Source organism: Mobula birostris, chromosome X, assembly GCF_030028105.1.
Source record: "Mobula birostris isolate sMobBir1 chromosome X, sMobBir1.hap1, whole genome shotgun sequence".
NCBI classification, from domain to species: Eukaryota; Metazoa; Chordata; class Chondrichthyes; order Myliobatiformes; family Myliobatidae; genus Mobula; species Mobula birostris.
Window position 1 is genome coordinate 73,991,737 of NC_092402.1, and position 26,977 is coordinate 74,018,713.

Genomic DNA, 26,977 nt, shown 5'->3' on the forward strand with positions numbered 1-26,977 from the left:
TTCCTTTCATCACCAATTTAATCTGTTGTTAGCTACTGCCATGCTCTCCACTTCATTCATTAGCTCTTGTTTTTTGTCTGTCAATCAGCACTGAGAAAGGTCTTTTTTTCCTGTCTTAAATCTCTTGCAACTGAGTTAATTTCCATGGTCTATCATCCTATAATCCTGAACCACTGAAGGCATGTCTCTTTCTATCTGTTCTCTGTAAACCTTTCAGAAATTGAATTACATGCAACAAAGTCATCATAATTCCCAGTTCCAAGAAAACAGCAGTAATTTTTATTACTTTTCTATTTCAATTTCCTATTTAACAATCAGAATCCCAGTTAATCCATTCTTTTCCTTCCTGCCCTCCCCTCTCCAACTCAATGATATTTCGAGGTCCAAACAGGAAAGCTAGGAAGGTGAGAACGAATATTGAAACTATAGCCAAGTATAAAAGTGGGAAAGGGGATACTGGACGAAAGGCAAGAACTTTTTTACCAAAAATTTTGCAATTCTTTCTAGCTGAAAGGCTGATACAAAGATATAAGAATTGGAACAGAGAAGTACTTTGGTTGGCTCCATGCCTGTGGCTTGGTGATCATAGGGTCAGAGAGTTGAAGAATCTAGAGTTGGTGCCTTGGCATTGTGGTTGGGAGAACTTGAACACAAAATGATTAGAAACACTAGTCTTCATGTCTTATGAGCTTAAACCCAAGCCCTGCTGCTGATCTTCCTTGTTTGGGTTCAGATTCAATTGGCTCAAATCAAAATATCATTCTTACTTTTACTTGTTTTACATAAAGGTAAACACCAATGTCACTTATACTGACATTGCATTCACTTATTCTTTATTCATTTCAAAATATGAAGGGCTGTATATCTTCTCACTCTGAGGAAATTATTAGAACAAAGTTAATTATTTAAGAAACCTCTTACATATCCCAGGAATATGTAAGAGGTTTCTTCATAATTAACCTTGTTCAAGCAGAGCAATGCTTAAAGAGGGACTTCTTGAGGGATCGTGTAACAAGACCATTTTAGAAATAAGAAGGAGATGGCCATCTTAATAGGGCTATATCATAGACCCCTAATAGTCAGTAAGAACTTGAGGAGCAGATGTGTCAAGAAATTGTAGAGTTCTTCAACTATAATAATAAGGTTCATGCATCGTCATCGATGAAGACCTCGACACCATTAGTACTTTTTACGAGGTCGAGTTGCTAGCTCGACACTCAACCCGGCACGGATCGAAAGCGTGCCTGGGAGCGGCTTGACTGGATTCAAACTCGGGAACCTTCGCTCCTGGAGTCCGGCGCTGATGTCACTGCGCCACCAGCCGGCTGATGGTGTCGAGACGAGCACTTGATTTGGATTTAAGTGAGGGAGAGTTGCCAATTCCCAATTCCCATCTGGGTCCAGTGGCAAGACAGAGTCTAGATGGCTGGAGATGGGACTAGGCGCAGTGGATGACCAGGACATCTTCTGTGTCTTGTCCTGCTCTACACGTTCCATGACGCTTGCAGAGACCACCTTCTTGACCGTTGGACCTTCCATTGGTCTCGTCCGCTCAATCCGCCGGAGTCTGTCTTCACATGCTGGGATAGACACTCCCTATCTCCATGAGGGTTTGAGACCCGTTGGCTACCCTCACCTGGTTTAGCCGACTTGTCGAAGCCATTGCCCGGGGTGTGGCCGCTGTCACATGCAAACAGCTACGGGGAGCCACAGGTGAGAGCTGAGTGCCAGGTGGGGACCAAAGGTGGACAAACCGCCCTGAGAAGGACGCGACATGTTCCCCTACCAGAGATGCTACCCCTCCCTGATGCCACATACACCTCAATATAATTCTTGGAACATATGCATATTGCAGGTTCCCAGAGCCTGACCAAGTGCACCCTTGGACCGAATGAGAGGCTAAGGAAGAAGTCCTTCCAGAGATATTTGCTTCATCATTAGCCACTGGTGAAGTTTCAGAAGACTGGAGGGTAGCTAATGTTGTTCCATTGTTCAAGAAGGGTGGCAAGGACTGTCCAGGAAACTGGTGAGCTTACCAAATGTTGTCGGAAAGTTATTGGAGAGAATTCCAAAGGACAAGAGCCATCATCACTTGAATAGTCAAGGCCCGATCAGGAATAGTCAACATGGTCATGTCTGATGATTTTTTGGTTTTTTTTTGAAGAGGTGACTAAGGAGATAGACAAAGGTTGGGCAGTGGATTTTAGTAATGTCTTTGGCAAGATCCCACATGGCAGGCTGATCTGGAAGTTTAGGTTGCTCGGGATTCAGAAGGAGCTAGTGAGCTGGGTCAGAATTGACTCAATGAAAGGAAACAGCAGGTGATGGTTGAAGGACGATTCTCTGACTGGAGGCCTGTGACTAGTGAGGTACTCCAGGAGTCAGGGTTGGAACCTCTGTTATTTATTATTTATATAAGCTATTTGAATGTGAGTGTCTATGGCAAGTTTGCTGATGATGCTAAATTATAGGGTCTTGTTATAGTGAAGAAGGTTACAATGAGTTGCAAAGAGATCTTGATCAGTCAGGGAGATGGATTGAGGAATGACAAATGGATTTCAACTTGGGTGACTTATGCAGTGAATAGCAGGGCACTGATGAGTATTGTAAAACAGAGAGACCTGGGAATACGAGTGCACAGTTCACTGAAGGTGGCCATGCAGGTAGACAGTGTGGTTAAAAAAGTCCTTAGCATGCTAGCCTTCATTAGTTGGGACGTTGAGCTAAGGAGTAGGGGATTTATGCTATAGCTATACAAGTTGCTGGTTAGGCCGCACTTGGAGTGTTGTGTACAGTTTTGATTACTGTTATAAGAAAGGCAATGTCAAGCAGGAGAGGGTGCAGAAAAAAATTATGAGGATGCTGCCTGGACTAGAGGGTCTAAACTATAGGGACAGGTTGGCCACACTGAATCTTTATTCCCTGGAGTACAGAAGAATAAGGGGTGACCTCAGAGAAGTTTATAAAATCATGAGGAGCATCAATACAGTGAATGGTCATTGCCTTTTAACCAGGGTTGGGGAGTCCAAATCTAGAGAGCACAGATACAAGATTAAAGAGGAGAGATTTAAAAGAGACCACAGCAAACCTTCGAACATTAAAGTTTTTGATGAGAACAGGCCATTCAGCCCAACAAAGCTTACCAAATTCCTATCACATAGTGTGTTGAAGTAGCTATCGATTTTAGATTTGAAAGTCTCTCAGGTACTACTCTCAACTACACAACTAGGTAGCTTGTTCCATGTGTCCACAACTCACTGTGTAGAGAAATGTTTCCTGATGGTAGACTGAAACCTCCCTTAAACCAGTCTCCACCTATGGCCCCGTGTCCCCATTGATGGATTAATTTTAAGTAGCAGCTGGCATCCACCTTACTTATAACCTTAATGATTTTGAACACTTCTATCATGTCTCCTCTCATTCTACGTCTACTTAGGCTAAAAAGATTTAATTCTTCCAATCTTTCTTCATAGCTCATATCCTGCAGACCTGGAATGAGTGTAGTCACCCTTCTTTGGACTCCCTCCAGTGCCTTCACATCCCTCACACAATATGGAGACCAAAATTGTACACGGTACCCTGGGTGTGGCCTCACAAGCGCATTATACAGATGAAGGAGAATGTCTTGACTTGAACTCCAGTGAGTGCATTATATAGTTCAACATTCTATTAGTCTTGCTAATTGCTTCTGTGCACTGTAACTTCATTCCACAGAGGGTAGTGAGTACCTGGAATGAGCTGCCAGAGGAAGTGGTTGAGACAGATACAATTGCAACATTTGAAGTGTTTGCATAAGAACATGGAGGGAGGAGCTAGGAAGGTTATGGACTGAATGTAGACAACTGGGACTTGCAAGGAGGATGTAAAAGGCCCTGTTTCCGTGGTGTGTTACTTTTTGAGTGCAATTGATGCTTGGGTTGTCTCTGGAGGGTGTAGCAAATGTGAAGACATTCAAGTCATTCCAGAGGCTGTTGGATGTTGTGCTGAGGATTTGATAGGTTTAGAGTATACTCCCTGTGAGCACCATTATCTTACAATGAGTCATCACTATGATCAGAAATTCTCAGCCCCCTTTGGGAACCTGAGATGAATGCTGGAATAGGCTGCCAATAATTATTTCCCACACTGCAAACTTCAAATGCACAGTTTGGGGATTGGAAACTTGCTACACTGTTGTCTGCTCTAAGCCTGCATTCACTTAGTCAGGATCACCTAGTCAGCCTGTGCCTGGGGTTTGGGGTGGGAGAGTAGGATTGAGACAATTTTTTTCAATAGGGTTAGGGGAATGATGGAAAGGAGATTGATTGGAGTACTGCGCAGGCACAACAGGAGAGTTCCCGCACAGGTCCAACAGACAGCTTGAAGAAGCAGCAGGTTTTTCGATGAGAGTTGTTGATCAGAGTACTGCGCAGACGCAATAGGAGTTTTCCTGCTCAGGTCCAACAGAGGTTTTCATTGGGAAGCCCAGTTGCTATGAAAGAGAGGTACTGCCTAGTGGAGCGGTCGTCGTTGGAGTAGTCTGAGGCAGAGTAGGAAGACTTTGGCTCAACAGGGCTTCGGCCAGAACAGGCAGAGTCTAGATACGTTCATTCCTTATTGCTGAATTAACTTTAGAGAGAATAGGGGGCATGTCTACAGAGCCAGTGTTCTGTCTGGGTGTCAGATATAGGATTTTCAGGAGACTCCCAGCCCTCCCGATAGCCACATCTGCGCCAGGTACATCAAGGTACAGCTCCCTAGAGACCATGTTAGAGAACTGGAGCTACAGTTCGATGACCTTCAGCTTGTTGGGGAAAGTGAAGAGGTGATAGACAGGAGCTACAGGGAGGTAGTCGCCCCAGGGCAACAGGAGAGAGATAAATGGGTGACTGTCAGGAGAGGGAAGGGGGATCATCAGATAGTGGAGAGCACCCCTGTGGCTGTCCCCCTCAACAATATATACTCCATTTTGGGGGGAGGAAGGAACCTACCTGGGGGAAGCAACAGCAGCCATGCCTCTGGCACTGAGTCTGGCCCTGTGGCTCAGAAGGGTAGGGAACTGAAGAGGAAGGCAGCAGTAATAGGGGACTCCACAGTTAGGGGGACAGATAGGCAATTCTGTGGATGCAAAAAGGAAACGTAGATGGTAGTTTGCCTCCCAAGTACCAGGGTCTGAGATGTTTCTGAACACATCCACAATATCCTGAAAAGGGAGGGTGAGCAGCTCACCCAGAAGCCAAGCTACATATTGGTACCAACAACATAGGAAGAAAAAGGAAGGAGGTCCTGTAAAAAAAACAAATATAGGGAGCTAGGAAGGAAACTAAAAAGCAGGACCTCAAGGGTAGTAGTCTTGGGATTACTGCTTCTGCCACGCGACAGTGAGGATAGGAATAGGATGAGGTGGCAGATAAATGTGTGGCTGAAGAATTGGAGCAGGGGACAGGGATTCAGATTTCAGGATAATTAGGGCCTCTTCTGGGGCAGGTGTGACCTGTACAAAAGGGACAGGTTGCACTTGAATCTGAGGGGGACCAATACTCTTGCAGGCAGATTTAATAGATCTGTTGGGAGAGGTTTAAATGAATATGGCAGGGGGGGGATAAGAGCCAGTATAATAGATCTAAGGATGAGCCAGCAGGTTTACAAGTAGATGATGGGTGTAACATGAACATAAGGAAGAACAAGCCATTATTTGGGTACAAATGCAGACAGACCAAAGAGTTAAATTGTACTACAGAGGCAAAATTCAAAAGGGTGAGGAATGCAGGACTGAAGAGGCTATACTTAAATGTATGTTGCATCTGGAATAAGGTGGATGAACTCACGGCGCAATTAGAGATTTGTCGGTATGACGTTGTGGGCGTCACTGAGTTGTGGCTGAAAGAAGGCCATAGTTGGGAGCTTAACATCAAAGGATATACTTTGTATTGAAAGGACAGGCAGGAAGGCATAGGTGGTGGTGTGGCTCCATTGGTAAGAGATGGAATTACATCTTTAGAAAAAGGTGACCTCTGTTCAGAGTATGTTGAATCTTTATAGGTGGAGTTAAGAAATTGCAATGGTAAAAATACCATCATGGGAATCATATACAGTATAGGCCTCCAAATAGTCGCCAAGATGTGGGGTTGAGATTGTAAAAGGAGCTGGAAAAGGCATGTAATAAGGGTAATGACACAATTGTAATGAGGGACTTCAATATGCAAGGGGATTGGGAAAATCAGGTTGGTGTCAGCTGGCAAGAGAGAGAATTTTGTTGAATGCCTATGAGATGGCTTTTTAGAGCAGCTTGTGCTTGAGCCTACTCGGTGAAAAGTTATCTTTGATTGGGTGTTGTGTAATAACCTAGATCTTATTAGTCAGCTTAATGTAACGGAACCCTGAGGAAGCAGTGACCATATGATTGAATTCATACTGCAATTTGAGAGGGAGAAGCACAAGTTACATGTATCAGTATCACAGTGGAATAAAGGGAATTACAGAGGCATGAGAGAGGAGCTTGCCCAGCTGGATTAGAGAAGAATACTGGCAGGGATGACGGCAGAGCAGAGATGGTTGAAGTTTTTGGGAATAGTTCACAAGGCACAGGATTGGTATGTCCCACAGAGGAAGAAGTTCTCAAATGGCAAGAGTAGGCAAACGTGGCTGACAAAGGAAGTTAAGACTGCATAAAAGCCAAGGAAATGGCATATAAAGTAGCAAAAGTGAGTGGGTAGTTGGATGATTGGGAAGCTTTTAAAATCCAGCAAAATGCAGCTAAAAAATACTATAAAAAGAGAAAAGATTAAATATGAAGACAGACTAGCCAATAATATAAAGCTGGATACCAAAGATTTTTCAGTTATATAAAGAGTAAAAGGTTTCAAAGGTACATTTAATGTCAGAGAAATGTATACAATATACACCCTGAAATTCTTTTTCTTCACAACCATCCACAAAAACAGAAGTGTCCCCAAAGAATGAGTGACAGTTAAATGTTAGCATCCCAAAGTTCCCCCCAGCTCCCCCTCCCACACATAAGCAGCAGCAAAGTGACAATCCCCCTTCCCCACCAGCAAAATAAGCATCGGCACCCACCACCGAGCACTCAAGCATGCAGCAAAGAAGCAGCAAAGACACAGACTTGCAGTACCCCAATGACTACTCGTTCACCCAGTATTCGACATACTACAGGCTCGCTTTCTCTCTCCCTAATAAGGGAAAAAGAGCTGTCTCCGTTTCACAGCGAGAGGAGAGACATAACAAACAATTCGCTGATTTACGATGTTAAAAGTCCATTGCGTCGCTTTTTCCGAGGTCTGTGCCCAAAGAACTCGGGTCTCTGGGCACACAGCCAACAGCCAGCTCACTGCTTTTGATCTTCTGTTTCCCGCGACACACCGGACTCCTGCAGAGACACTGACCTTCGGTCTGCCTCTCCCCAGAGCCATGAGATCCCAGGACTCCAAAGGCGAGCTAATCTCCTAGGCTGCATCCTTGGCATATTGAATACTGGCCAGTCGTGAAACCCCGAGAGCGGGTCCCATTCCCGCAAAGAACTGAAATCAGCATGTAACTCCAGGTCAGGGTCTTCAAAAGAACCCTGAAAGGGAAAAATAGAGTATTAAAGATGGAAATAGAGCTGTTTCCGAAGATGCAAACAAAGGAGTCGCCGTTAGGTGACATTGTCTCCTCCTAAGCTCCTAAGGGAGGTGAGAGTTGATATTTGACCACTGGAAAATGACACTGGTGAGGTAGTAATGGGGGACAAAGAAATGGTAGATGAACTTAATGGGTACTTTGCATCTGTCTTCACTGTGGAAAACACTAGCAGTGTGCCGGAGGTCCATAAGTGTCAGGGAGCAGGAGTGAGTGCCATTGCTATTATGAAGGAAAAAGTGCTAGGCAAACTCAAGGGTTTTAAGATGGATAAGTCACCTGGGCCAGATGGACTACATCCCAGAGTCCTGAGAGAGGTTGCTGAAGAGATAATGGATGCTTTGGTCATGAATTTTCAAGAAAGACATTCTTGCCATAGAGGGAGTACAAAGAAGGTTCACCAGATTGATTCCTGGGATGGCAGGACTTTCATATGAGGAAAGACTGGATCGACTAGGCTTGTACTCGTTGGAATTTAGAAGATTGAGGGGGGATCTGATTGAAACGTATAAAATCCTAAAGGGATTGGACAGACTGGATGCAGGAAGATTGATCCCGATGTTGGGGAAGTCCAGAACGAGGGGTCACAGCTTGAGGATAAAGGGAAAGCCTTTTAGGACCGAGATTAGGAAAAACTTCTTCACACAGAGAGTGGTGAATCTGTGGAATTCTCTGCCACAGAAAACAGTTGAGGCCAGTTCATTGGCTATATTTAAGAGGGAGTTAGATATGGCCCTTGTGGCTACGGGGATCAGGGGGTACGGAGAGAAGGCTGGTACAGGGTTCTGAGTTGGATGATCAGCCATGATCATACTGAATGGTGGTGCAGGCTCGAATGGGCCAAATGGCCTACTCCTGCACCTATTTTCTATGTTTCTATGTTTCTAAGAATTACTTGGTTCTGGTATGGCCCCAGAAGACTGGAAGGTTGCAAATGTCACTCCACTCTTTAAGAAGAGAGGAAGGCGAAAGAAAGGGAATATAGGCCAGTTATCCTAACCTCAGTGGTTGGGAAAGTATTGGAGTCTATTATTAAGGGTAAGGTTTCGAGGTACTTGGAGACTTATGATAAAACAAGTCAAAGTCAGCATGGTTTCTGTCAAGGGAAATTTTGCCTGACAAATCTGTTATAGTTCTTCGAGGAAGTAACAAGCAGAGCGGACAAAGGAGAGGTAGTGGATGTCATTTACTTGATTTTCAGAAGGCACTTGATAAAGTGCCACACATGAGGCTGCTTAACAAGAGAAAACCCTATGGCATTACAGGAAAGATACTGGCATGGATAGAGGAATGGCTGACAGGCAGGAGGCAGTGAGTGGGAATAAAGGGGCCTTTTCTGGTTGGCTGCCAGTTACTAGTGGTGTTCCTCAGGAGTCAGTATTGGGACCGTTGCTTTTCACATTGTATATCGATGACATGTATAATGGAATCGATGGCTTTGTGGCAACGTTTGCAGATGATATGAAGATAGGTGGAGGGGTAGGTAGTGCTGAGGAAGCAATGCGATTGCAGCAGGACTTAGACAAATTGGAAGATTGGGCAAAAAAGTGGCAGATGGAATACAGTGTTGGGAAATGTATGATAATGCATGTTAGTGCTGACTATTATCTAAATGAGGCAAAGGTTCAAACATCAGAGGTGTGGAGGGACTTGGGAGTCCTCGTGCAAGACTCTCAGAAGGTTAATTTACAGGTTGAGTCTGTGGTAAAGAAGGCAAATGTAATGTTGGCATTTATTTCAAGGGGAATAGAATATAAAAGCGAGGAGAGAATGCTGAGCCTTTATAAGACACTAGTCAGGCCGCACTTGGAGTATTGTCAACAGTTTTGGGCCCTGTATCTCAGAAAGGATGTGTTGTCATTGGAGAGAGGCCAGAGGAGGTTCACAAGGATGATTCTGGGAATGTAGGGGTTAACATATGAGGAGCATTTGGCAGCTTTGGGCCTGTACTCACTGGAATTTAGAAGAATGCGGGGGGATCTCATTGAAACCTACCGAATGTTGAACGGACTAGATAGGGTGAATGTGGAGAGGATGTTTCCTATGGTGGGAGTATCCAGAACTACAGGGCACAGTCTCAAAATTTTAGTATAGAGGTAAGCAGGAATTATTTTAACTAGAGAATAGTGAATCTGTGGAAATCTCTGCCACAGTGGAGGCGAAGTCCGTGGGTATATTTAAGGTGGAAGGTGATAGTTTCCTGATCGGTCAGGGCATCAAAGGATATGGCGAGAAAGCAAGCGTAAGGTGTTGAGTGGGATCTGAGATCAGCCATGATGGAATGGCGGAGCAGACTTGATGGGCTGAAAGGCCTAATTCTGCTCCTATGTATTATGGGTCTTATTGTCCTATGGGAGGAAGATTAGTGGTGTTGAAGCCTGGCTCTTGGAAGTTGCTGGGACTGGGGACTTGAGAACTGAATAGTGGGGCCTTGAGAGTAGAGATTGAGAGGTCAGGACATTGGGCTGAGGCTAATCTGGTGTGATGTCCAAAAATTCAAGAGCATCGTTGGGGGTTTGGGAACACATTGTGAAATGTGGGGAAGGCAGAATGATTAAAGGTAAGGCTTCTCCTCAACACATGGGTACCAGTCATATAATGGGGGGAACATAGTTGTCTTGAAAGTGTCAAAATAACCAATGTTGTCCAAAGGCAGCATTGCATGGGAACGACAACATCCATTCTATCCAAATGTAGAAACTGTATCCATGTTGCAAGTATGACAACAAGCCCTGAAGTGAGCCTTTAAATCTGCAGAGCATGACATGGCCTGCAGATGGCCTTTCTCCTGTTGACTCTGGGAAGAAATTATTTTCAACAGCATAACGTTGAAAATAAAAAAAGTAGTTCATGTATCCATTTAGTGAAACAATTCATAAGTCTGAAGAAATAATTTTATGTTAATTTTACTGCAGTATGAAGCTCTTTGTAACTATGTCATCCATTGATTGATGTGTGAACACATACCAATAAACGTTGGTGTAATCTCAAGATCAATATTAGTAAATAGAACCAGTGAAGCAAGAAAAATGACATTACTCGGAAGTCAGAACAAAGCTGTTAATTAAGAGTTAAAGTAAATAATTCAAAAGTCAATTAATTTCACAGCACAGCAAGAAGCCAACCTTGACATACACAGTGAAACATCAGTTGTAGAATAATAGGGATCAGTTTAGCTACAGAAATCGGTGTTAACAGGGAAGTGGTGAAGCAGAATTCCAAAAATAATAACCAGTAAGCCCGAAAATAGAAACATAACACTTGCAGAGGACCTTGGCCAACTCTGCATGCATTACGCAGTAGACCACCATTACTATGACATATAAGAGGTCTCAATTATTATTTCAGGACAGAAACTGTCAGAGTTTCATAGAGAGTAAAACGGAGATTCTTCAAAATTTTGAAGAATGAGGACTGACTTTATTGAGATATTTAAGATCCTAAGGGCGTTTGATTGGGTAGACGTTGAGATGTTTTCACCAGCGGGAAAGCCTGGAATGAGGAGGCATAGTTTCAAGATTAGGGACCAGATTTTTAAAATGGAGATGAGTAAGAACTTCTTTTCATGGAAGGTGGCGAATCACTGGAATTCACTGTATCATGCTCCATAATTTTTACTGCCTTCAATGTGATTCTACCACTGGGCACATCTTCTCCTGCAATCATCTTTCGACATTCTTCATGATTCCTGAGCTTATTCTTCCTTCTCCATCAATGCTCACATTCCTTCCTCTGGCATCTTCCGATGCAAATGCAGGAAATGCAAGAGCTGAATTTTATTTCTTTTAACTTAATGTATTACCTTTAGTGCTCACAATGTGGTCCCCTCTGCAATGGAGAAGCCAAGCCCACATTTGACGACCTCTTTGCACAGTACTTCCACTGAGCCGGCAGCGGTGGCCTGAGCTTCCAGTTATTTATCACTTTTCTCTCTAATTCCTTCATCTTTGGCTTCCCACACTGTTTCAATGACGCGCAACATACATTGAAGGAACAGTCTGTCCTCTTGGATCCCTCAGGACCCACCACTAAATTCAATAACTTCAGATAACCAGTCTTTCTAGTTGGTGGTAGAACCGATCAGTTTTAATGTAAGGTTGACAGCCTTGAGGTTAACTCTGTGTGTGTCTGTCTCCACAGATGCTGGCTGACCAGCTGAATGTTTCCAACAGCACACACAAAAAATGCTGGAGGAACTCAGCAGGTCAGGCAGCATCTATGGAAAAGAGTAAACAGTCAATGTTTTGGGTCCAAAACATTGACTGTTTACTCTTTTCCATAGATGCTGCCTGACCTGCTGAGTTCCTCCAGCATTTTTTGTGTGTGCTGCTCGGATTTCCAGCATCTGCAGATTTTCTCCTGTTTGTGAGTGTTCCCAGCATTCTCTTTTGTTTCAGTGCAGAGTTTGGTATTGCTCAATTCCAGTATTCTCTTTTTTCTCCTCTTTTATGACCTCATTCACACATTTCTGACATGCTAGTAATGACTAACAAGCATTATCCCCCTGCCACACCACCACTACTTGTGCCATTCAGTCTCATTCATTCTACTCCCTATCCAAAACATGCCCCCTGTCAGCTCCACCCCTCCCTTTTTCTGCATCTTAAAACCAGCTTGTTTTCTAATATCGCCTAGTTCTGATGAAAGTTCATTAATCAGATGTATTAACCCTACTTTGCTCTGCATAGATACTGATTGACCTGCTGAGAGTTTCTAGAGTTCCCTGTTTTACGTCCAATTTCTCCAACCTAGTTTACCAACCACCCACCTTGGACACATTTTTGGGGACACTGAACATTGAACCCAGCAGCTACTGCAGCTTGCTTGCGTTTGTCCTGACCCCCCGCCCTCACCCTCGCCATGCTTTGCCCCATCTGTTCCCCATCACACCTCACCAGCACATTGTCACAATGTTGGCCTATTAGCGTTACAGCTGCTGCCAGTGCCTCAACTCCCCTATGGTCGCTCTGTTACTGCAGCTGCCCTGCCAGATTCAAATGAGGCCTGTAGCTTGTTTGCAGCCATATAACCAAGTGACTTGCATATTCAAAGTTCAAAAGTTCAAAGTAAATTTATTATCAAAGTATATACATGTCGCTATATACATCATCATCATCACCATCATCAGGTGCCGTGCCCAGTTTGAGCTTTGACTGCCATGGCCCACACACTCCTGTTTCGGGTCAAGTGGATCAATTCATTGGCATTCATTTCCAGTTCTCTGGCTGGGGTCTTCATCATCATTTGTCTTTGTCTTCTTCTTGCTTTCTTCTCTTCAATCTTTCCCATAATTACTGTGCATTCTAACTCCTTTTTCCTAATCACATGTCCAATGAAGTTACGTTGCCTTTTCATGTTCTCATACATTATTTCTCTATTTGTGTTTGCTCTGTTCATGACATCCTCGTTAGATATTTGTTTCATCCATGATATTCTTTCCATCCTCCACAAAAACCACATCTCTGCTGCTTCAATTCGTTTCCTCATGTTACTAGATATTGTCCAACATTCTGAGCCATATAACATAACTGGATAAATGTAACATTTCAGTACTCTGAGGCGGGTTGTCATGCCTAGTTTAGTATTGGTCAGTATACTCTTCATTCTCGTAAAGGTGTCTTTTGCCATCCCTATTCTTCTTTTGATGTCCAAGTCGCACCTGCCATCTGATGTCACCCAGCTTCCTAAGTAGCAAAAGTTCTGTACTTGTTTTATGTCTTCCCCATTTATTCTCAGCCTGCAGATAGGATTCTCCTTCCTTTTGGATATCACCATACATTCTGTCTTTTTGCAATTGATAGATAGACCCATTTTTGCACTTTCTTCAACAATTATATCAATTAAGTTTTGTAGTTCTTCCTCCATACTTGCAATTAACACAGTGTCATCTGCATATCTGAAATTATTGATGTTTTCACTGCCAACTTTGATTCCCAAGATGTCTCTTATTTTTTGTAATATTGTTTCACTGTACACATGAAATAAATCAGGGGAGAAAACACACCCTTGTCTAACTCCCCTCTTGATTTTCATAAACTGACTCACCTCTCCATCTATTCTTACAGCGGCAGTTTGTTCCCAGTACAGATTTCTGATCAGGCAGAGGTCTTTCGAATCTAGATCTAGAATTTTCTGTAATATTTCTAATAACTTATTGTGCTTCACTTTATCAAATGCTTTTGTGGAGTTGATAAAACAAACAAACAAATCTTTTTGCACTTGAATAGCTCGTTCTGATCGTATCCTTAACATCAATATTGCGTTTCTTGTACCTTTGTCTTTCACAAAACCACATTGTTCTTTACCTATTTCAGCGTGTATCTTACCTTTAGCTCTTGTCATCAAAATTCTTAGAAGTATCTTGGTGATATGACTCATTAAACTTATGGTCCTAAGTAATTCACATTCTATTGCTCCAGGTTTCTTAGGAAGAGTGATAAATACTGATTTTTTTCATCTCTTCTGGTATTATTCCAGTCTCATAAATGTCATTGATTAAATCAGTAAGTTTTTCAATTCCATAATCTTTAAGAGTGATAATTTGTTCTATTACTAATTCATCAGGACTTGCTGCCTTTCCTTTCTTCATCTTATTTATTGTATTACGAACTTCAGATTTTAAAATACTTGGACCTTCAACATTTTTCATAATTTCTGGTTTTTCACCTCGATTGTCTTCAAACAATTCCTGAATATACTCAGTCCATCACTATATACAACACTGCCAGTAAACTCAATAAACCGTAATAGAATCAATGAAAGACTGCACCAACAGGGTGGACAGCCAGTGTGCAGAGCAAAATACAACAAACTGTGCAAATACAAACAGAAAAGTAATAATAACAATGAATAATTCAGCCATAAAAATATCAAGAACATGAGATGATGAGCCCTTGAAAGTGAGTCCATAGGTTGTGGGAACAGTTCAGTGATGGGGCAAGTGATGTTGAGTGAAGTTATCCCCTTTAGTTCAAGAGCTTGATGGTTGAGGGGTAATAATTGTCCCTGAACTTGCTGTGTGGGTCCTGCATCTCCTGTACCACCTTCTTGATGGTTGCAGTGAGAAGAGAGCATGGCCTGGGTGGTGGAGTCCCTGATGACAGATGCGGCTTTCCTGTGACAACATTTCATGTGGATGCGCTCAGTGGTGGTGAGGGCTTTACCCATAATGGACTGAGCTGTATCCATTACTTTTTGTAGGATTTTCCATTCAAGGGCGTTGGAGTTTCAGTCAGTGTTTGCACATTGTCCCTCTGATCGCAAGGGTTTCTCCCTGGTGCTCTGCTTGACTCCCATATCCTAAAGATGTGAAGATTGGTAGGTTAACTGGCCACTGTAAATCAGTGGTAGAATAGGTATAGAGTTGATGGAAATGTGGACAGAATTAAAATTCAGATTAATGTCATTCATTCGTTATGTGCTATGTTGTATGACATGGGCGATTGTGGTCTTTCCATGTTCATGATTGTTCTTGGCAAGTTTTTCTACAGAAGTGGTTTACCATTGCTTTCTTCTAGACAGTGTCTTTAAAGGCGGGTGACCCCAGCCATTATCAATGCTCTTCAGAGATTGTCTGCCTGGTGTCAGTGGTCGCATAACTAGGACTTGTAATATGTAGCAGCTGCTCGTACGACCAGCCATCACCTGCTCCCATGGCTTCATGTGACCCTGTTTCCAGAGGGTTGGGGGAAATTTTGCTAAGCAGCTGCTACGCCTTGCCCAAGGGTGACCTGCAGGCCAGCAGAGGGAAAGAGCACCTTACACCTCCTTTGGTAGAGAAGTATCTCTACAGATTGATGTAGGATTATCAGAGATGAGCTTTGGGCCGATAGCGCCTGTCAGCTGATCCGGGAGAAGGAAAACTCTGATCTCAAACCTCCACTGCCTTGCAGCTATACCCACTCGTGGGAAAGGCTTCAGGAGTAAATCCTGAGGGAAAAATCCAGAGCTGGAGGTCCTAAGACAGTCCTACATTGAGTTCAACGCTGACTGGCAACCTCTGCAATGCTGCTGGTGCCAAACTGTGTCAGTCTCTGCTGTTCCTTTGGATTCATCGGATGCATGGAGAGGGGGAGCCTGCTACATGAGCAACAGCGTGCTCTCCATATTGTGCTGTCCTGGCTCACATATCACATAGACAGCTAGAACACAACATCCACGATCAACCCTGACTGACGGGGGCCTCAAAATAAATGAGTAGAATCAGTGTTGACTTGGAGAGGGGGTGCTAAAAGGCTGTTTCAGTCCTGTATCTCTCTGTGGCTTTATGAGCAAGGCACACAGTGATGACTAAATAACTTAGTGATGCTTGCAGATGGTTACTAAACTGAAGATGACAGCAGGTTTGTTCAGACCCCAGACCTTCAACTTAGAACCTAACACTAAAGAGGAAAATCTATTATAAGGAAATCTATAATTTATAAGGAAATCTATAAATCTAAGGAAAATCTATCAGAATTCTCGAGAAGAGGAAAAATAAGAAGCAGCAGTAGTGAGCTTTATATTGTTAATGCAGCAAAGTGCTTTTACCATATAACGAGCAGAAACAGTCAAATAAAACATATTGGAGTCAATTTTATAATGGTCTGTAAATAGTATTATGAATCTATTGGAAATCATTTTCCCAAAGCATAAATGCCCAGAGATGGAACTAAATTTATAAAATCCATTTTAATGAAACCTTTAATTTACTAATGCAAGGGATATGTTATGGTTCGCCACACACATAGCACCTACATTTGCAATCACTAACACACATGCCTCATGCACATAAGCGATATTGAGTTAAATTTAGTTCTGCTGCCCTGTGCTTTATTGATGTAATAAAAGCAGATGGACTGTTAATGAGTGCAAATACGTCACAGGTTTGAACCTGATTATTGATGAAAGCCCTAGGGTTCCTCAGAGAACATCACTAGCTTCTCTCATTGATCACTGCTTCTGCTGAGAATCTTGCGTGTTTGTTTTAATTTAGCTAAGGATTTATGCGACAATGAAAAGACAGCATTTAGTGCCCATACTCAAGGTACTGAATAGAAATCTTGTCCTGCTTCCTTCACTGACTGGTGCTTGGAGGTGAACTGAACATTTCAAAGCATGCATTGATGGATAAATTGAATGATGATTATTTTGGGGGGTAAGATTTTTAAAGGATAGCGAACTAAAATAGGGTTTAGAGTACAAACTGTCCAGAATCTGTCAGAATGGTGGAACAATCTGAAGGGAGCAGATGTCTCGTAGTAGTTAGCTACATAAAGATCGAAGAAAATAGGAGCAGCCATTTTCTATCTAGTCCCTAAAGTCTGTGGCATCATTCAATATGGTCATGGCTAATGTCATCTCATCTTCCATGTCATTTGCCATAGTCCTCAATTTACAAAGTTAAGAATTCCTTACATGAGTACACATATAAACTAGACTTGCTTCTTTTCCTAAAGGATTTCAGGTTTATCACCATAATCTGACAATTCCAGACACTGACTTTTATTTTCACATTTTATTTAAGTTGAATTTAAATTCCCAAGCAGTCCTGGCAGAGTTTGAACTCCTATCTCCCGATCTTTAGTCTGGTAAGACTCAGTGAACCTGACAGTATTTACATGGCTATTATACCTGCGTTAAAATAGCAAAGGAAACATCAAAGAGTCCATCCAAATTTAGGAATAATAGAGAGCGTCACACCCGTGAGGCTCCAAAAACAATATAGTTAACCTAACCTTATGGAAATATGCTGCCAGTACAACACAAAGGATCTAATGAAAATAGGCATGAATACTTAATCAGGACAAAAAAAGGAAGCAACTAACAAAAACTGATGATTGTTAGTCCTTAGGCATATGAACAATTGATAATCTGGTCATTTCTGGTGCCAAGTTACTTACAAATCCATTTATAGAGAAGATTTGTACGTATTATGAAATCAGGATGCCATAAAGCATTCGGCATTCAATTAAATACTATTTGAAGTGTAATCACTGCAACACCGAGCAACATTAGAAGCACAGCCACCAAGATGCATGCTGAGACATGATTAATAGAGCAATGTGATAATGACCAAATAACCCAGAAGGTGCATCAAACCTTCTGCATGTTCTTGGCACAGTAGCGGAATGTCAGGCATTGGTACAATACGTGCAGTGATGTCCTTATGAGAATGCACATAATTTTCTGATTTAAATTCCAGACCAACATTGAGTCACAGTCCTAGTTAACATGCCTGTGCTTGCAAAATATATCTGCAGGACACTAAACAACAAAGAACAGCTTTAACTACAAATTTGTACTGCTTCAGAACACAATGTTCCCTCACAGAAGTGATACTCTGAGAATGAATATCGGATCTCATTGAAACATACCAAATTGCCAGGATAAATGAGTCAATGTTTTTCCTGGTGGGGGTGTCTTGAGCCAGAGGTCATGGAATCAAAATCAGGGCAGAGGTTAGAAGAAATTTACTCACTTGGAGAACAGTGAAACTTTAGATTTCAAAACAACAGACAATTTGCTGGAGGAACTCAGCAGATTGAGGAGCATCCGTGGAGGGAAAGGAACTTAGGGTTGAAGCTAACTCTGCATTGGTCCAATGCAAGGTTTGGACTCAAACCGTCAACATTTCTTTCCTCTCACGGATGCTGCTCAACCCACTGAGTTGCTTCAACAGATTGTTTGTTGTTCCCAGTTCTGGCATCTGCAACCTCTTGTGTCTCATTCAGAATTCCAAACTATAACAGGTTTGAGTAAATTCAAGAGAGGTTGGATAGGTTTATACCAAATTTCATATTCCGTCTGTGCTGCTGTTTCACCATTAATGCGACTAACATCCATAGAATAATTAGCAGGAAATTTTCACCTACAAGAGCAAAGGAGACTGCTGGGCAGAAGTCATGGTCATAGTCATACTTTATTGATCCTGGGGGAAATTGGTTTTCGTTACAGTTGCACCATAAATAATAAATAGTAGTAGAACCATAAATAGTTAAATAGTAATATGTAAATTATGCCAGTAAATTATGAAATAAGTCCAGGACCCGCCTATTGGCTCAGGGTGTCTGACCCTCCAAGGGAGGAGTTGTAAAGTTTGATGGCCACAGGCAGGAATGACTTCCTATGACGCTCTGTGCTGCATCTCGGTGGAATGAGTCAAGAAGAACAAGTAACTACTTCTGAGGCAACAGCAGCATGTCATACACAACATGGGGCTGTCAAAACCATCAGAGATCTCGAATGTCTGCGGCAATCACAGGCCTTGACAGATCTTTAATAACAATTAACAAATACTTGTGTTGTTGAAGAATGATTTCAAAAATATTTACCTACCAGACATGGCTCCTTGCGCACAGAAGCTTGCTCTTGATCAGAGCGGTCCAGCACACTGCTAAGGCCTTCCTGCCAAAAGTACAAGCCTCACCTCTGGATTGATTTGACAGCCCATGCCACAGACATAAAAATAGCTATAAATTACAATGAAAAATAAATCAATAAATAGTGCAAAAGAGGAATAGTGAGGTAGTTTTCATCGGTTTTTGGACCATTCAGAAATCCAATGGCTGGGGGAAACAGCTGCTCCTAAATCATTGAGTGTGCGTCTTCAAAGTTCAAAACTTCAATGTAAATTTATTATCAAAGTACATATATGTCACCACATACTACTGTGAGATTTATTTTTAGGCTCCTGTACCTCCTCTCTGATAGTAGTAATGAAAGAAGGGCATGTGATGGTGAGGTTCCTTTAAAAAAGGTTCCTTTTGAAGATACCCTTAATGGTGGGGATGCTTGTGGCTGTGAAGTTAACCTTTTGGGAATCTGCATGAGGATTCCGAAGTCTCCTTTGTACCTCTGATTTCTGAATTCTCTCCTCACTTAGAAAATAGCCTGCACCTTTACTCCTTCTACCAAAGAGCATAAACGTACACTTCTCTACACTGTCACACAATGTAGTATAATTTTCATTTTGCACTTTGAAATGATCATGTTTTCTTTGTTAAACCTTTTCAACATTAGTGCATGTTTTGTCGTGTTTTGTGCATATTTTAACTTTATATCTCAAATATATCCTTCATTTCCATCTCAAGAATGACTGAATTGGTATCTGGAAATTCATTCATCTGTTTGTGTGAGTATTGTATTTCTTCACTGATCTCTTTAATATATGAAGCTAAATGGATAATCAGTGTCTGTTATTCATTGTCACATTAAGATTGGTTGATTTGATTAATTCACTCTTCTTTAGACTTTAATATATTTAAGCGAAAGCTTAATCTGGATGTAGTGGTGGATGTGCTCTTAATAAACAAGTTAAGCAGCTCTTAGATAGATCTGTAGCTAAGGCATCAGCCTGCTAACTGCAGTGGAACCATTCTCCGTAGACAAGACCATGATCAGTTATAAGTATCACTGGCATAGCAAGAAGGAAATCTTTACTTGAGAATCTAAATCCTGATTATCAGATTGGCTTTATTGATTTTCTAAACTGAGAAAAAGGTTTGATTCTAAATTAGTAGCATTAGCTTCTATAATCATGTCTTGAATAAAATTTAATCTCATGCAATATCCTTCCTTTCAGCAACTGAGCCCAACCAATTTCTAGATTTTCTTTGCGAAGGCAGGTGTTTAGTCCAAACCTTCACTAAGTGTTTGACCACACTGATCGCTGCATTATCTAGATCCTGGGGCTATGGGATATTTTGAGAGTTCTTTGTCCACATAATACGTTTTTAATTCTAGTTTTGTAGAGGGTGCTGACATTTTTAGATATTGAGGAAGCCAATCCTCGATAGGGCAGAGATATATGTGAGGGACAGATTTGTGAAAATGCAAACTTCTGAAACTGACAAAGATGTGCCTGCTTCTGGTCCAGCTGTGGCATATTTGGATAGAGCCAGGCATCCCATTTGGCCAAGAGTTGTCCATGGTACATTTGTTAATCACATAACCACAAAATAATCTGCAGATGCTGGGGTCAAAGCAACACTCACAACACACTGGAGGAACTCAGCAGGTCTGGCAGCATCCATGGAAACGAACAGTCAACGTTTCGGGCCAGAACCCTTCGTCAGGACTGAAGAGGGAAGGGGCAGAGGCCCTATAAAGAAGGTGGGGGGAGGGTGGGAAGGAGAAGGCTGGTAGGTTCCAGGTGAAAAACCAGTACGGAGACAGATAAAGGGGTGGGGGAGGGGAGGCAGGGAGGGGATAGGCAGGAAAGGTGAAGAAGGAATAGGGGAAAACACAATGGGTAGTAGAAGGAGGCAGAACCATGAGGGAGGTGATAGGCAGCTGGGGGAGGGGGCAGAGTGAAACTGGGATGGGGGACAGGAGGGGGAGGGAATTACCGGAAGTTGGAGAATTCAATGTTCATACCAAGGGGCTGGAGACTACCCAGATGGTATGTGAGGTTTTGCTCCTCCAACTTGAGCTTAGCTTCATCATGGCAGTAGAGGAGGCCATGTATGGACATATCTGAATGGGAGTGGGAAGCAGAGTTGAAGTGGGTGGCAACTGGGAGATCCTGTCTGTTGTGGCAGACGGAGCGGAGGTACTCGACGAAGCGGTCCCCCAATCTGCGTCGGGTTTTACCGATGTAGAGGAGGCCGCACTGGGAGCACCGGATGCAATAGGTGACCCCAACAGACTCAGAAGTGAAGTGTTGCCTCACCTGGAAGGACTGTTTGGGGCCCTGAATGGTGACAGGAGAGGAGGTGTAGGGACAGGTGTGGCACTTACGCTTACAGGGATAAATGCTGGGTGGGGATCCGTGTGGATCAGGGAGTCGCGGAGGGACCGATCCCTGGGGAAAGCAGAGAGGGGTGGAGAGGGAAAGATGTGCTTAGTGGTGGGGACCTGTTGAAGGTGGCGGAAGTTGCGGAGGATAATGTGCTGGATCCGGAGGCTGGTGGGGTGGTAGGTGAGTACAAGGGGAACTCCGTCCCTGTTGTGGTGGTGGGAGGATGGGGTGAGGGCCGAAGTGCGGGAAATGGAGGAGATGCGGGTGAGGGCATCATTGATGACAGCAGAAGGGAAACCATGATCCTTAAAGATAGAGGACATTTGAGATGGCCTGGAAAGGAAAGCCTCATCCTGGGAGCAGATGCAGCGGAGACGGAGGAACTGGGAATAGGGAATGGCATTTTTGCATGTGGCGGGGTGGGAAGAGGTATAGTTGAGGTAGTTATGAGAGTCAATGGGCTTGTAGAAGATGTCAGTGGACAGTCTGTCTCCAGAGATGGAGACCGAGAAATCGAGAAAGGGGAGAGAAGTGTCTGAGATAGACCAAGTGAATTTGAGGGCTGGGTGGAAGTTAGAAGTAAAGTCGATGAAATTGATGAGCTCAGCATGGGTGCAGGAAGCAGCACCAATGTAGTCATCAATGTACTGAAGGAAAAGTTGGGGAGCAGTACCAGTATAGGTTTGCAGCATAGACTGTTCCACATAACCAACAAAGAGGCAGGCATAGCTGGGGCCCATGCGAGTGCCCATAGCTACACCCTTGGTCTGAAGAAAGTGGGAAGAGCCAAAAGAGAAGTTATTAAGTGTGAGTACCAGTTCCGCCAACCGGACACACAATACAGGATCTCCCGGTTGCCACCCACTTCAACTCTGCTTCACATTCCCATTTGGATATGTCCATACATGGCCTACTCTACTACCATGATGAGGCTAAACTCAGGATGGAGGAGCAACACCTCATATACCGTCGAGGTAGTCTCCAGCCCCTTGGTATGAACATAGAATTACATAGAAACATAGAAAATAGGTGCAGGAGTAGGCCATTAGGCCCTTCGAGCCTGCACTGCCATTTATTATGATCATGGCTGATCATCCAACTCAGAACACCGCCCCAGCCTTCCCTCCATACCCCCTGACCCCCGTAGCCACAAGGGCCATATCTAACTCCCTCTTAAATATAGCCAATGAACTGGCCTCAACTGTTTCCTGTGGCAGAGAATTCCACAGATTCACCACTCTCTGTGTGAAGAAGTTTTTCCTAATCTCAGTCCTAAAAGGCGTCCCCTCTATCCTCAAACTGTGACCCCTCGTTCTGGACTTCCCCAACATCGGGAACAATCTTCCTGCATCTAGCCTGTCCAATCCCTTTAGGATCTTATACGTTTCAATCAGATCCCCCCTCAATCTTCTAAATTCCAACGAGTACAAGCCCAGTTCATCTATTCTTTCTTCATATGAAAGTCCTGCCATCCCAGGAATCAATCTGGTGAACCTTCTCTGTACTCCCTCTATGGCAAGGATGTCTTTCCTCAGATTAGGGGACCAAAACTGCACACAATACTCCAGATGTGGTCTCACCAAGGCCTTGTACAACTGCAGTAGTACCTCCCTGCTCCTGTACTCACATCCTCTCGCTATAAATGCCAGCATACCATTCGCCTTTTTCACCGCCTGCTGTACCTGCATGCCCACTTTCAATGACTGGTGTATAATGACACCCAGGTCACGTTGCACCTCCCCTTTTCCTAATCGGCCACCATTCAGATAATAACCTGTTTTCCTATTTTTGCCACCAAAATGGATAACTTCACATTTATCCACATTAAATTGCATCTGCCATGAATTTGCCCACTCACCCAACCTATCCAAGTCACCCTGCATCCTCTTAGCATCCTCCTCACAGCTAACACTGCCACCCAGCTTCGTGTCATCCGCAAACTTGGAGATGCTGCATTTAATTCCCTCATCCAAGTCATTAATATATATTGTAAACAACTGGGGTCCCAGCACTGAGCCTTGTGGTACCCCACTAGTCACCGCCTGCCATTCTGAAAAGGTCCCGTTTATTCCCACTCTTTGCTTCCTGTCTGCTAACCAACTCTCCACCCACACCAATACCTTACCCCCAATACCGTGTGCTTTAAGTTTGCACACTAATCTCCTGTGTGGGACCTTGTCAAAAGCCTTCTGAAAATCCAAATATACCACATCCACTGGTTCTCCCCTGTCCACTCTACTAGTTACATCCTCAAAAAATTCTATGAGATTCGTCAGACATGATTTTCCTTTCACAAATCCATGCTGACTTTGTCCGATCATTTCACCACTTTCCAAATGTGCTGTTATCACATCCTTGTTAACTGACTCCAGCAGTTTCCCCACCACCGACGTTAGGCTAACCGGTCTATAATTCCCCGGTTTCTCTCTCCCTCCTTTTTTAAAAAGTGGAGTTACATTAGCCACCCTCCAATCCTCAGGAACTAGTCCAGAATCTAACGAGTTTTGAAAAATTATCACTAATGCATCCACTATTTCTTGGGCTACTTCCTTAAGCACCCTGGGATGCAGACCATCTGGCCCTGGGGATTTATCTGCCTTCAATCCCTTCAATTTACCTAACACCACTTCCCTACTAACATGTATTTCGCTCAGTTCCTCCATCTCACTGGACCCTCTGTCCCCTACTATTTCCGGAAGATTATTTATGTCCTCCTTAGTGAAGACAGAACCAAAGTAATTATTCAATTGGTCTGCCATGTCCTTGCTCCCCATAATCAACTCACCTGTTTCTGCCTGCAGGGGACCTACATTTGTCTTTACCAGTCTTTTCCTTTTTACATATCTATAAAAGCTTTTACAGTCCGTTTTTATGTTGCCTGCCAGTTTTCTCTCATAATCTTTTTTCCCCTTCCTAATTAAGCCCTTTGTCCTCCTCTGCTGAACTCTGAATTTCTCCCAGTCCTCAGGTGAGTCACTTTCTCTGGCTAATTTGTATGCTTCTTCTTTGGAATTGATACTATCCCTAATTTCTCTTGTCAGCCACGGGTGCACTACCTTCCTTGATTTATTCTTTTGCCAAACAGGGATGAACATTTGTTGCAGTTCATCCATGCAACCTTTAAATGCTTGCCATTGCATATCCACCGTCAATCCTTTAAGTGTCATTTGCCAGTCTATCTTAGCTAATTCACGTCTCATACCTTCAAAGTTACCCCTCTTTAAGTTCAGAACCTTTGTTTCTGAATTAACTATGTCACTCTCCATCTTAATGAAGAATTCCACCATATTATGGTCACTCTTACCCAAGGGGCCTCTCATGACAAGATTGCTAATTAACCCTTCCTCATTGCTCAAAACCCAGTCCAGAATAGCCTGCTCTCTAGTCGGTTCCTCGACATGTTGGTTCAAAAAACCATCCCACATACATTCCAAGAAATCCTCTTCCTCAGCACCTTTACCAATTTGGTTCAGCCAATCTACATGTAGATTGAAGTCACCCATTATAACTGCTGTTCCTTTATTGCACACATTTCTAATTTCCTGTTTAATACCATCTCCGACCTCACTACTACTGTTAGGTGGCCTGTACACAACTCCCACCAGCGTCTTCTGCCCCTTAGTGTTACGCAGCTCTACCCATATCGATTCCACATCTTCCCGGCTTATGTCCTTCCTTTCTATTGCGTTAATCTCTTCTTTAACCAGCAACGCCACCCCACCTCCCCTTCCTTCATGTCTATCCCTCCTGAATATTGAATATCCCTGAACATTGAGCTCCCATCCTTGGTCACCCTGGAGCCATGTCTCTGTGATCCCAACTATATCATAATCATTAATAACAATCTGCACTTTCAATTCATCCACCTTATTACGAATGCTCCTTGCATTGACACACAAAGCCTTCAGGCGCTCTTTTACAACTCTCTTAGCCCTTATACAATTATGCTGAAAAGTGGCCCCTTTTAATGCTTGCCCTGGATTTGTCGGCCTGCCACTTTTACTTTTCTCCATAGTACTTTTTGTTTCTACCCTCACTTTACACCCCTCTGCCTCTCTGCACTGGTTCCCATCCCCCTGTAGTGAACTAACCTCCTCACGCCTAGCCTCATTAATTTGATTTCCACCCCCCAACCATTCTATTTTAAAGTCACCTCAGTAGCCCCCGCTAATCTCCCTGCCAGGATATTGGTCCCCCTAGGATTCAAGTGCAACCCGTCCTTTTTGTACAGGTCACGCCTGCGCCAAAAGAGGTCCCAATGATCCAAAAACTTGAATCCCTGCCCCCTGCTCCAATCCCTCAGCCACGCATTTATCCTCCACCTCATCGCATTCCTACTCCTAAATTCTCCAACTTCCAGTAATTCCCTCCCCCTCCCTTCCTCTATCCCTATGTCACTCTGCCCCCTCCCCCAGCTGCCTACCACCTCCCTCATGGTTCCGCCTCCTTCTACTACCCATTGTGCTTTCCCCTATTCCTTCTTCACCTTTCCTGCTTATCCCCTCCCTGCCTCCCCTCCCCCATCCCTTTATCTTTCCCCTTACTGGTTTTTCACCTGGAACCTACCAGCCTTCTCCTTCCCACCCTCTCCCCACCTTCTTTATAGGGCCTCTGCGCCTTCCCCCTACAGTCCTGACGAAGGGTTCCGGCCCGAAATGTCAACTCATCGTTTCCACGGATGCTGCCCGACCTGCTGAGTTCCTCCAGTGTGTTGTAAGTGTTGCTTTGTTAATCACATGCCATGTGTCACAAGATCTCCCTCCTTCGTGGCCACAGGAACAATCAAGAACTCTGCTCATTCCCACCTCCCCCAAGTATCAGGTCTATGGTCTTCAGGATTGTTAAGGAATGGGAGTTGAGGGATATGGTAAGAATGCTGCAGATACCACTGGGAAATGCAATAAGAAGCTTGGGAGAATGAGTTAAATGAATTACAGGTGAGATATTTAACTTCTTGGGCTTGATGTATTTACTTCTAATTGCATGGTATCTTCTGTTGTTTAACTTTTGGTTTAACACAGGAAACTACATTGCACCAGGAACTACATCCACATGAACTTATTTATGTCCTTCATTCTGAGAGCCATCGCTGTGTTGATGAAGGATAGGGTGCTGTTTGACAATGGCTCTGACCAGTGCACCCTCTCCACGGTAAGCAAGAGCTCACCATCCCCAGGTAAAGCCACCGTCACTATGTACAGAAACTTCATAGGCAATTGCACAAGAGATCCTGTTCTTAGTACTCAGCTTAAATTAAAACAACAGAGAATCAAGGTCAGTTTTGTAATATTTGTTGTTCTGGTACGTGGAGCTTAGAAAAATAGAGGGCTATGGGCAGTCATCCCACCTCTCCTGGAAGTTCCGGGAGTCTCCCGCATATTAATAGTGGCTCCCTGATGCCCACAGATTATATAAAATGTCCTGGAAATCAATTTTTTTGAGAGAGAAAGCAAGCGAGAGAGAGCGAGCACAAGAGAGACCACGAGAGTAAGAGAGACCACGAGAGCGAGAGAGCGAGCACGAGAGAGAGAGAGAGCGCGAGAGTGAGAGAGCGCGAGAGAGCCATGGCAGAGTGTTCCAAAAAACAAAAAGGTAAAATGTACATCACCCCAGACTACACTAAAGTGTACCCCTGCCTAA

At 43.5% G+C, this 26,977-nt stretch overlaps 1 protein-coding gene across 1 annotated transcript in view; it reads left to right on the plus strand.

Annotated features, from left to right (window-relative positions):
• LOC140191531 (vasoactive intestinal polypeptide receptor-like) overlaps window positions 1-26,977 on the plus strand; it is a 121,403-nt gene that overhangs the window by 59,435 nt on the left and 34,991 nt on the right. The window contains exon 6 of the mRNA XM_072248979.1: window positions 26,359-26,532. Within this exon, the coding sequence (XP_072105080.1) occupies window positions 26,359-26,532 (174 nt within the window). The remainder of the gene's footprint in view (window positions 1-26,358; window positions 26,533-26,977) is intronic.